This window comes from Erythrolamprus reginae, chromosome 5 (genome assembly GCF_031021105.1).
Source record: "Erythrolamprus reginae isolate rEryReg1 chromosome 5, rEryReg1.hap1, whole genome shotgun sequence".
In the NCBI taxonomy this organism is placed as follows: Eukaryota; Metazoa; Chordata; class Lepidosauria; order Squamata; family Dipsadidae; genus Erythrolamprus; species Erythrolamprus reginae.
The window spans coordinates 77,253,337-77,265,760 of NC_091954.1; the positions used below are offsets into that span (position 1 = coordinate 77,253,337).

A 12,424-nucleotide genomic window follows, 5' to 3' on the forward strand; every position below is an offset into this window, starting at 1 on the left:
TAAAAGAAAAGATACTTGTCAAGTATCATAAGATGCAAGGCTTAATGATAGTCTGGATACAAATAAGCAATTAAACCATATTAGGAACCAATAAATATAAATTGTAAGGATACAAGCTACAAAGTTATAGTCATACAGTCATTTATAGAAGGAGATGGCTGATAGGAACAATGGGAAGATTAATTAAGATTAATAGTAGTGCAGACTTGTTAAATAGTTTGACAGTGTCGAGGGAATTATTTGTTTAGCAGAGTGATGGCATTCGGGGAGGGGGGAAGCTGTTCTTGTGTCTAGTTGTCTTGGTGTGCAGTGCTCTATATCATCGTTTTGAGGGTAGGAAGTGAAACAGTTTGTATCCAGGATGTGAGATGTCTGTAAATATTTTCAGAACCCTCTTTTTGACTCGTGCAGTATACAGGTCCTCAATGAAAGGCAGGTTGGTAGCAATTGTTTTTTTCTGCAGTGCTGATTATCCTGTGAAGTCTGTGTCTGTCTTCTTGGGTTGCAGAACAAAACCAGACAGTTATAGAGGTGCAGATGACAGATTCAATTATTCATCTATAGAACTGTATCAGCAGCTCCTTGGGCAGTTTGAGCTTTCTGAGTTGGTGCAGAAAGAACATTCTTTCTTGTGCTTTTTTGATGACGTTTTTGATGTTAGGTGTCCATTTTAGATCTTGCAATATAGTAGAACCTAGAAATTTGAAGGTCTCTATTGTTGATATTCTGTTGTCTAGCAATTGTAAGAGGTGGGAGTATGGGCATGTTTCTCCTAAAGTCTACCACCATTTCTATGGTTTTGAGTATATTCAGTTCCAGATTGCTCCGGTTGCACCACATCTGTATGTGGATTTCTCATTGTCTCGAATGAGGCCGTCACTGTTGTGTCATATGCAAACTTCAGTAGTTTAACAGATGGATTGTTAGAGATGCAGCCATTGGTATATAGAGAGAAGTGGAGAGAGCACACAGTCGGGGTGGTTGTGTTTGTGTGCTAATTCTACAGGTATCTGATGTGATTCTTCTTAACTTCACCTGCTGTTTCCTGTTTGTTATGAAGCTTATGATCCACTTATAAATGTGTTCAGGTAGCGCTAGGTGGTTCAGCTTAGTTAGAAGAGTGTCTGGAATGATGGTATTGAATGCTGAACTAAAGTCTACAAAAGACCCTTGCATAAGTCTTTGGAGATTCAAGATGTTGTAGGATGTAGTGCAGAGCCTACATCCTACGTTCAAAAACTACTTCCAAAACAATGATAGCAGAAGAAAGTATAATTATGCAACTTAATATAACTTACTAGAAGATAGAGTTAATAAAATATTGTCTTTTGTTTTAATTCAAAAGTCAAGGATAAGCAAAGATTCTGCTATTTTTTCTCCCAACCACTGAAATATCAGGTCAATAATGCTTTCTTTTTATATCTAAATCTGTCAAGTCTGTATAAGTGGTATGACAACACTGAACCTACTCAATACGAAGACAGAAGTGAAGAATGCTCTGTGCTTGAAACACTATTAATGTTATAAATAAGTATTTGTTTGGCTTGAAATATGTTTCAAGAAAACTATTAATTTTTAGATAATGACAACTTCCAACACATTCTTTATTCCTCTTTCAATTTGAATTAATGATTCATTTTTTCAGAATATATAATTTTTAGCACAGTCATGATTTCAACTTTCTTCTTTGTTTTGTTTGTTAATTAATTCATTCATCAATTTAAAATCAACAAGCTTTCAAAATTATATCCACTAATACTGTGGAGATATATAATTATGTAATTTTAAATGGAAAAGCTAACAAGTACTTTAAAATTTAAGGACTAGCATTAGCATATCCTATAAATTACCCAGAGGGTTTTAAAAAAAAAATCATGGATATTATTGAAATAGCAAATTAACATCTTCTCAAAAGAATTACAAGTGTCCTGGCTGCAAACTACAGTTATGGTATCATACTGTGAAGTTAACTGTGGTTGAGTAGACAGGAATAATACAATATTACAATTAAAGAAAGTGGGAAACACTTTAAGACTGAACAATCAAGCTTTGATTAATATAATAACAACAACCTTGTTCTGTTCTCATTTTTGTCCCTTAGTCTAATATAAAAGTAAAGAGTCCCTACAACAGTGACGGCGAACCTTCTTTTGGCTCGAGTACCAAAACGATGCACTCAAATGCGATTGTGTGTGTGCCCACACCCAATGTCCTGAATGCATACAACCCCCCCCACTGCCCCCCCATACATGTGCACAGGCCTCACTGAAGAATTTGGATTTCCTCTAGGAAAGTGGTTCCCAATGTGGGTCCCACGCCCCAAGGGGAGGGCAATTTGATTTTAAATGGGAGCAATTGGAGTTTACTTTTTGAATAATAAGACTTATATGTCACAGGGGGAGGGGGAGACTCAGGATTTTAGAGATGCTTAGGTAGGGCATGGCCAAACAAAGGTTGGGAACTACTGCTCTAGGCCCTTTGGGATGTTCCCCACTCTCCCCAAGGTTCAGGAAAGCCTCTAAAAGCCTGGAGAGTGAAAAATGGCTCAACAGGCCAGTTGGAAGTTCAGAAACTAAAGGAAGTGGAGCTGCCCTACTACTTACCTTCAAATGTTGTAACCCGGACTCACACAACTCGGACCATTTCTTCCGCAACTGGGAAGGCTTCCCTGAAGGCCTGTGTAGCAGATAACAGAGCTCTGAATCGATCTGGAGCTCTGTTATCATCTGCAGAAGCCTTTCCTAAAGGCTTTTCCTGAAGGCCTGGGTAGCCGATAACTGAGGTCTAGATTGGTCCGGAGCTCTGTTATCACATACCCAGGCCCTCAGGAAAGCCTTCTGGGTTGCAGAAGACATGGGCTGAGATGTGAGAGGCCTGACTGCAACTGTCCAAAGCCAAAGAAGTTCCTGCAGATCTCTCACACAGAAAAGGAGGCTAAGGGTGAGCACACAGGTGAACTTCTAGTTGACCCGTTTTCCCCGTGGGGAGAGTGAAAACGTCCGAAAAGAAGACTGGAAATTAGCTGGCCATCGCATGAACGAACGCTGGAGCTAACACAGGCCAACGCCTCATGTGCCCTCAGATATGGCTCCATGTGCACATGTGGCACGCATGTCATAGGTTCGCCATCATTGCCCTAGAATAAACAAATATTTTGATTTCATGGGCCTGTCCATCTAGGTTTCTTAGCAACAAATTGGAAATGCTCCTCTTCATCCTCTTTCTCTCTCCCCACTCCCCACTTGCCAACAACCTGGGTAAGAAACCTGATGATTCTTTATTAATAAATCCCAGGGCTGTGTAATCTGAGATCAGGGATGGTTGATCAGGTACTGCCATCTACCTAGGTTTAGTTCCATGAATTATAGTCAAAATGTGGATTAAAAAACATTGTTGCATTCTTTGAATTTCTTTTGAATTCAAAGAATTATAGTCAAAGTATGAATTCAAAGAATTATAGTCAAAATGTGGATTAAGAAATATTGTTGCATTCTTTGAATTTCTTTTGAATTCAATTGATAATTGAATCATATTTAAATTGAAATCAAGTTGTTCCAAAACTTTAGAAAATTTTTGCCTCTATCTCAATGGCTATGCATCTGTCTGCCCATCCACCCACCCACCCACCCACCCACCCACCCATTCATAACTTACATCTTCAAATAAGCTTTTGACAGTGCATGTACAACTGAAGTGATTTACCTCTGTGTTTATAAACTTAAATGGAAAGAATTAACAATTTGTGGCTTATTGATTGGACATGGCACAGTTGAGATAGAAAGGTCTGGTCAATGACCAGCAGAGGGCACACTTGGCACTGTTTGTTGAAATTTTTGAGAGGAAAGAAAAGAGGTTTGTTTGTGTTAAAAATGGGCATAATTGTTTCTCTTACTAATTTACAGCTTCACGTAGTATAAAAGTGCTGTAATTGTATTAAGTGATCATACTGAATTACTTTCAAGAAGTTTTCTAAATTTGTTCACAATCTAGGAAAACATAAGCATTAAGCTTAGAACTGTCTGTGGCCTCATTAATATTTCTACTTTATTAGTGGGCAGAAAAGATTTGCCAACAGGAAAAGCCGCCCAGAGTCCCTAGGAAGTTGGGCGGCATAAAAATCGAATGAATAAAAAGGAAAAATATATAATGTTTGAGAATTATTTTATAAAAAGGGGGGACATGATCGAAACATTTAAATATGTTAAAGGGTTAAATAAGGTTCAGGAGGGAAGTGTTTTTAATAGGAAAGTGAACACAAGAACAAGGGGACACAATCTGAAGTTAGTTGGGGGAAAGATCAAAAGCAACATGAGAAAATATTATTTTACTGAAAGAGTAGTAGATCCTTGGAACAAACTTCCAGCAGACGTGGTTGGTAAATCCACAGTAACTGAATTTAAACATGCCTGGGATAAACATATATCCATTGTAAGATAAAATACAGGAAATCGTATAAGGGCAGACTAGATGGACCATGAGGTCTTTTTCTGCCATCAGTCTTATATGTTTCTATGTTTCTATCACTAAATGTCAGGGTGCTTTTACCATCGTAAATGTGTATCAGCATTAGTAGCAGTGCAAGAGTGTGGCAAATTCTATGTCATCTATTTCTAAGGCATTGTGCTCATGTCTCTACATGCAAAATGAGAACAGGTACAACTACTCCTGTGTACACAGAGCAAAAGTCGGGGCTTCCCCACCCAAAAAGAACTCTGAAAAAAGCAAAAGCAAAAAGTAGAACAATGACTGAGAAAATTAAATCCTTCTTTGAAACTGAGATATCAAAACACAGTTGCTACCTAAATGAAACTGAACTCTGCTCGACCAGTGATGCGAATCTGACAGCAGGATCTGCGCTTATGTATTAGCAACACCGCACCTAAGTTTAATTTAATGGAACAAACAAAAAGATACATAAGATTTGGCTTTTTTTCTGCAAGCACCTGGCTCTCTTCTCTGGAACCAAATTGCCCCTTGCTTCCCAAGGGATTACGACAGGTCCTAACCTGTTACTATTAAGACCTGGTTGTTCTGGGAAATCTTTGGGGACTTAATGTAGATCTATCCCCCCAACGCATCCCGTAAGCGATTATATAGGGTTAGCCATATGTTCTTCTCACACAATGGAACCGACAAAGTTTACCATGTTAAGATATTGCTGCAAGTTGTTTCAACCTTTTTTTACTGATACCTGTCGCTTGTGAGTAAACTGATATATGGAAGGTCTTAAGCATAAAACGTATCAGGAAAGACTTAATGAACTCAATCTGTATAGTCTGGAGGACAGAAGGAAAAGGGGGGACATGATCGAAACATTTAAATATGTTAAAGGGTTAAATAAGGTTCAGGAGGGAAGTGTTTTTAATAAGAAAGTGAACACAAGAACAAGGGGACACAATCTGAAGTTAGTTGGGGGAAAGATCAAAAGCAACATGAGAAAATATTATTTTACTGAAAGAGTAGTAGATCCTTGGAACAAACTTCCAGCAGACGTGGTTGGTAAATCCACAGTAACTGAATTTAAACATGCCTGGGATAAACATATATCCATTGTAAGATAAAATACAGGAAATAGTATAAGGGCAGACTAGATGGACCACGAGGTCTTTTTCTGCCGTCAGTCTTCTATGTTTCTATAAGCTTGAGAGATAAATTTTAAAAAGTACATTGTACTTTTTAAACTTTATATTTTAAAATAACATTTTTTTTGTTTTACTGAACAAATGATTAGGAAAACTTGGTAAACAGCAACTGCTCAGAATTATCATCGTCCAACTGTTCATTTAAAGTACAAAAAATATAAACCCTATCATAAATGATGAGCATCATCAGCCTATCAGAAGTTAAAAGCAGCTATCTGTGAATCTATTTATCAAATCCACCCATCCACCCATCCTTTTTAACTGAATGATACAGAGATAAATTCATTGATCTGATTAATTTCTTCCCATTTGTGACTTAACACATTTTAAAAAGATCATCCCATGCTTCTGCTAAAAGTATTAATTACTATGTAAATTATGTATGTCTTAATTGCTATTAAAATGAACCACTTGAGAAATATATGATTATGCGGGGAGGGGGGGGAGACCATTATTCATTGTCATAGAAAATCTAATCACATACTGTCAGAATTTCTAAAGCTTAATGTCATTGGATTCTATAGTTAGCCTCACAAAGAAAAAGTGGAACTAGCTAAATGTCCTTTCATTTTCCAATCCTTTTTCCATGCAGGTGACATAAGATGAGTGAACAGATCACAGAGAAAACCGAAAGACTTTTTTTTTTCTAAAATGCTAGACTAGTATTTTAAACTACATTATAAGGAATCTATCTGTATAAAGTGTTTCCAGTTTGTAAGAAGAGTTAAAACAACAATTTTATTCCCTTTTGTACCTGGATTGAGACTACTTTGGAGGTAAATGGTAAAACTTAGATTGTCAATCTGACAATTTATCCACCATGTTATAGAGAATTATGAAGATAACATTAGGAAAAAACTCTTCAGAAATCACTCAATAAAATGTGCAGAAGCATACCTTTAGCCCTGGGAAAAGGGAAGGTGTTAGGAAGCAACGCAAATCCTCCCTAATTCTTTCAGGTATAAGAGAATCAGAAGGGAAATCACAATCAGAGTTGCAAGACTGTTACTATAGCCCAGTGATGGCGAACCTATGGCACAGATGCTACAGGTGGCACACGAAGCCATATCTGCTGGTACGCGAACCATTACCCTAGCTCAGCTCCAATGTGCATGTATGTGCCGGCCAGTTGATTTTTGGCTTGCACAGAGTCTCCGGGACGGTGTTTTTGGCTTCTAGAGTGCCTCTGGAGGGATGGGGGAGGACATTGGAGAGATGGGGAGGCCAGGGAAGCCTTTGGAGTCTGAAGAGAGTGAAACACGAGCCAACTGGGCCCATCAGAAGCTGGGAAACAGGCCATTCCCGGCCTCCAGGGGGCCTCTGGGAAGGGTGGGGGAAGCTGTTTTTGCCCTCCCCAGGCACTGAATTATGGGTGTAGGCACTCACACATGTGCGATACCGTGCGCACACGCTCTTTCGGCACAAAAATGTTCTCCGTCACAATTCTAGTCTTCTTGTGAAGTCTATTTCTTGATCTGGACAATCTTGAATGGATGAATTGTACTAACAGTTTAGAACAAAGACACACTGAGATACTGTACTCAAAGAGTAGAGATACTGAGATACTGTACTCAAGAGTAGCCATTCTGAGATTTTGTACTCAAAGAGTAGAGATACTGACATACTGTACTCAAGAGTAGTGATTCTGAGATATTGTACTCAAAGAGTAGAGATACTGAGATACTGTACTCAAAGAGTAGAGATACTGTAACATAGAATGGTTTGTAATGGCTTCATCTTGCAGTTCAAGAAGACAAAGAATCTCATATGAGGAGACTCATGCTTAATGGAAGATCTGGACTTCAAGCTGTCCTTCCACTCCTTAAGTATGCTGATAATATGTCAAAAGGAAAAGATCTAGCCTAGACTTTTTTCCTTGGTTTATATAAGGGGTTCTGAAACATGGCAACTTTAAGACTTGTTGACTTCAACTCCCAGTATTTTCCAGCCAGCTATGCTAATAACCAGTTATTTCCATCTAAAGTATTTAGCAGACTGTAAAGAAGGAAAATTATGGTTCTGCCAACTTAGCCACTGAAAATCTGTTTATGAAGTACTATTACATTATTTGACTTACTTGAATCACAAGCCAAATTATAGCTGCAGCAGTGGTTAAGCAAGCAGAAAGAAAACATGATGGGATTAGAAAATGTCTTCATGGGCTTTGGAGTCAGTGTTTCATATATTACTGTTTGATACAATAGCATTTTGTTCTTCTGAATGTACACAAGTTTGAGATAGAATGTTAAGAATATAAATGAAACAAATAAAAAGAATATTTTCTAAAGTATAGGAAAAACAGAGGTAAGAAAACATACAATTGTAATCACGACTTCAATTATAAAAATCAATACAGTGATCCCCCGTTTATTGCGTCCCCGACCATTGCGAACAGGGTACTTCGCGATTTTTCAACCCGGAAGTCAAAATACCATCTACGCATGCGTGCCCGTTTTTTTCTATGGGCACGCATGTGTAGATGGCAACCGGGAGATCAGCTGCTGGGCGGCTTCCCTGGGTCTTCCCCCTCTTGCTGGCGTCAGCGAGGAGTTTCCCCACCGCCCACGCAAACTCCTCGCTGCCGCTCGCCCGCCCTTCGCCTGCCCACGCCGTTCGCTCCCCCTCTTGCTGGTGGGAGGGCGAGAAGCCCTCCCCAGCACCCGCTCGCCCGCCCTTCGCCGCTCGCCCGCCCTTCGCCCTGGCCGCTTCTTCCCAGCGGAGAAATTCCAGCCCCCACCTGGTCCCGCCCGATCCTCCTCCCTGAGGCAGCTCGCCCTCCCATGGCCGCTTCCTCTACCCTCCATTGCAAGCCCTCGCCACCGCAGCCAACGCGCGCTGCGATCTTCAAGCCCGGCTCCTTTCGGCCCAGCATCCCGGGCCAAGCAGCTGCCTTCCGTGACTGAGCCTGGCTTGCCCGGAAGATCGTAGCGCGCGTTGGCTGCAGCGGCAGCGACATTGCTGCCGGCTTGGCTTCGCTCGCCGCTGCAGCCAACGCGCGCTACGATCTTCCGGGCCAGCCAGGCTCAGCGGATCAAGCCCGGCTCGCCCGGAAGATCGTAGCGCGCGTTGGCTGCAGCGGCAGCGACATTGCTGCCGGCTTGGCTTCGCTCGCCGCTGCAGCCAACGCGCGCTACGATCTTCCGGGCCAGCCAGGCTCAGCGGATCAAGCCCGGCTCCTCTCGGCCCAGCATCCCGGGCCAAGCGGCTGCCTTCCGTCACTGAGCCCGGCTCGCCCGGAAGATCGTAGCGCGCGTTGGCTGCAGCGGCAGCGACATTGCTGCCGACTTGGCTTCGCTCGCCGCTGCAGCCAACGCGCGCTACGATCTTCCGGGCCAGCCAGGCTCAGCGGATCAAGCCCGGCTCGCCCGGAAGATCGTAGCGCGCGTTGGCTGCAGCGGCAGCGACATTGCTGCCGGCTTGGCTTCGCTCGCCGCTGCAGCCAATGCGCGCTACGATCTTCCGGGCCAGCCAGGCTCAGCGGATCAAGCCTGGCTCGCCCGGAAGATCGTAGCGCACGTTGGCTGCAGCGGCAGCGACATTGCTGCCGGCTTGGCTTCGCTCGCCGCTGCAGCCAACGCGCGCTACGATCTTCCGGGCCAGCCAGGCTCAGCGGATCAAGCCCGGCTGGCCCGGAAGATCGTAGCGCACGTTGGCTGCAGCGGCAGCGAAATTGCTGCCGGCTTGGCTTCGCTCGCCGCTGCAGCCAACGCGCGCTACGATCTTCCGGGCCAGCCAGGCTCAGCGGATCAAGCCCGGCTCGCGCAGAAGATCGTAGCGCGCGTTGGCTGCAGCGGCAGCGACATTGCTGCCGGCTTGGCTTCGCTCGCCGCTGCAGCCAACGCACGCTACGATCTTCCGGGCCAGCCAGGCTCAGCGGATCAAGCCTGGCTTGCCCGGAAGATCATAGCGCGCGTTGGCTGCAGCGGCAGCGACATTGCTGCCGGCTTGGCTTCGCTCGCCGCTGCAGCCAACGCGCGCTATGATCTTCCGGGCCAGCCAGGCTCAGTGACGGAAGGCAGCCGCTTGGCCCGGGATGCTGGGCCGAGAGGAGCCGGGCTTGATCCGCTGAGCCTGGCTGGCCCGGAAGATCGTAGCGCGCGTTGGCTGCAGCGGCGAGCGAAGCCAAGCAGGCGGGCCGTTTTCCGCTGACTCCTAAAGCGGGGAAGTTCGCCCGGAGTCAGCGTAGAACGGCGCAACTGTTTTAAAACGATCAGAGCTTTCCAATGAGTCCCGAAGACAAACGGCAAACTTCTGCGTTTGTCTTCGGGACTCATTGGAAAGCCGCGCGGGTGTTTTAAAACATCCCCGCCGACATGGGGGGCTTGCTAGCACCCCCCCAAACCCGGGTTGGGGGTTCGGGGGGGTGCTAGCGAGCCCCCCATGTCAGCGGCGACGTTTTAAAACAGCCGCCCCGCCCCCCAATCTTCGGCTCCTCGCTAGCGCTGCGGAAGTTAAAAACACCATCTGCACATGCGCAGATGGTGTTTTTACTTCCGCAGCGCTACTTCGCGAAAACCCGCTCGTTGCGGGGGGTCCTGGAACGGAACCCTCGCAACGAGCGGGGGATCACTGTAGTTCAGCTTTTAAAAAATTAATTATACGTATAAGTTATATTTTACAAGCACATCTGTTTTGCAAGAACACTCTTCTACTTTTATCCAGGACAAAGAAGCCAGATTTGTATGACTGTTTAAAATTATGAAAAAGAGACCAAAGCTAGTTAACAAGCCAAGATATTAAATTAGCTACTGATTTAGAGGAAAACATTTTTTCAGTGAAATATATACTTTTTAACACTCCAGATTTTGATAGTTACAAGATATATATGTCTTTGCAAATACATTTTAAATTCATTATCCTGTTTAAACATATCTGTATGGATATCATTTCCTGAAATCAATCAGAAAACTTTCAATGTACATTTGACTTTTGTATTTAAATTTTAGTATGAGAAAAAAAAACTATAACTACAACCTCTACTGTCATCAGAATACAGAGAGTATCTGTTGTGTTACTCTATCTGCTTTGTCAATTTTTATTCCTTATTAGGGAATTTTAGATCAAAATTGTTTTTGTCTGCTTACCTACTACCACTCGTTCATCTGGCCTGGGCAATTAATTTCTATTTGCACTCTAAATCAAATATAAAAATGTGTATAAAATAATTGTAGACAAAACCCTATATGCAAGGGCATCCACCATTCTAAACTATATTCATTCTTTATTCCTTACCATCAAAGTTCTTGTACTGGGCTGTGAAGATTATTTGTACTGATCGCGTGGCCTCCTTCAACATGCCTTCAAATTCACTCCGGCTCTTGTTGGCAAAGTTCTCTTCCATCTCACTAGTACAGCAAGTATAACCTTGTGGGCAAATTCTCAAATGTTCTCCTGGTGGATGGGAAGAAGAGAAAAACAATGATAAGTAGGATAAGTACTACCCTTATTATTAAACAATGATAAGTAGGCAAACCATGTGAAATAAAAATGAGTGCTTTGTAATACTTTAAATCAACTTCATTGTTATTTAAACTGTCATGGATGACATGTGTTTCATTGGATGAGTTGAGTAAGTTCCTGTGGGAGAGTTTTAAGGGGCAGGGGGCAGTGACATAGAAAAGATTGCTTTGAGGGATGAGAAACACAGAAACAAGTTGCTTAATATTAATAAACAAAGTCATATGCCTCAAAATAAGTAAAATCCTGTGGCTCTCCAGGCCAGAAATTCTTTTATTGAATGAGATTTATAATTGTAATGTTTACATACACAGTTGTTTATAGAGTTTGGGAGAACAGAGACTAGGAAGGGTGTCAAGATTCCAGATAATAAATCCCATTCAATAAGAATGCTGAGGCAGGCAATTTCATCAAAGAACATTTAATTGGGATATACCAAATTGGCACGTTCCCGGTGGAAGACTGGCTGTAAATTTCTATTAGTTTTACACTCAATTAAAAGGAAAACATTGTCGCCCCCCCCCCCCTCTGAGTCTCCAGACACACGGTCCAATCAGCATAGAGCATGCAGTCCTGTTGCTAGGGGAACTCAGTCTCCACCTTTCAACACTTGCACCAACAACATTGATTCCCAGAGGAATTTTTTAAATTTAGTCTACAATACCCCATCTCTATATCCCTGGCCCCTTTGCTCTAGGCCAGGGGTCCCCAAACTTTTTACACAAGGGGCCAGTTCACTGTCCCTCAGACTGTTGGAGGGCCGGACTATAAAAAAAACCTATGAACAAATCCCTATGCACACTGCACATACATTATTTAAAGTAAAAAACAAAATGGGAACAAATACAATATTTAAAATAAAGAAGAAGTAATAAGTAATTAATAATTAAATAATAAAGTAATTTATACTTCTTTATTAACAAGTAAATTTAAACTTAAATCAACAAACTCCATTTCTTCTTCCTTCCTTCCCTCCTTCCTCTCCACTTCTCTCTTCCCTCTTCCTTTTCTCTCATTTGTTTCATTTTCCTCTCCCTCGTTCTTTCCCTCCATCATTTTCTCATTTTTCTCTTTCTTTCTCTCTCTCTCTTTCCATCTCTCCCTCTTCCTTTCTCTCTCCCTCTCTATCTCTCCCTCTTTCTTTCTTTTTTTCTCTCTGTCCCTCTCTCTTTCTCTTTCTTTCTCTCTCTTCTCTCTTTCTCTCACTCACTCTCTTTCTAACTCTCCCTCTTTGAATCTCTCACACTTTCTCTCTCTCCCCCTCTCTGTATTTCTCCCTTTCTTTCTCTCTCTCCCTTTCTATCTCTCCTCTTCGTTTCTCTCTC

General features: G+C 42.5%; 1 protein-coding gene across 1 annotated transcript in view; it reads right to left on the bottom strand.

Annotated features, from left to right (window-relative positions):
* GPC1 (glypican 1) overlaps positions 1 to 12,424 on the bottom strand; it is a 253,882-nt gene that overhangs the window by 110,062 nt on the left and 131,396 nt on the right. Inside the window, exon 2 of the mRNA XM_070753246.1 lies at positions 10,875 to 11,033. Within this exon, the coding sequence (XP_070609347.1) occupies positions 10,875 to 11,033 (159 nt within the window). The remainder of the gene's footprint in view (positions 1 to 10,874; positions 11,034 to 12,424) is intronic.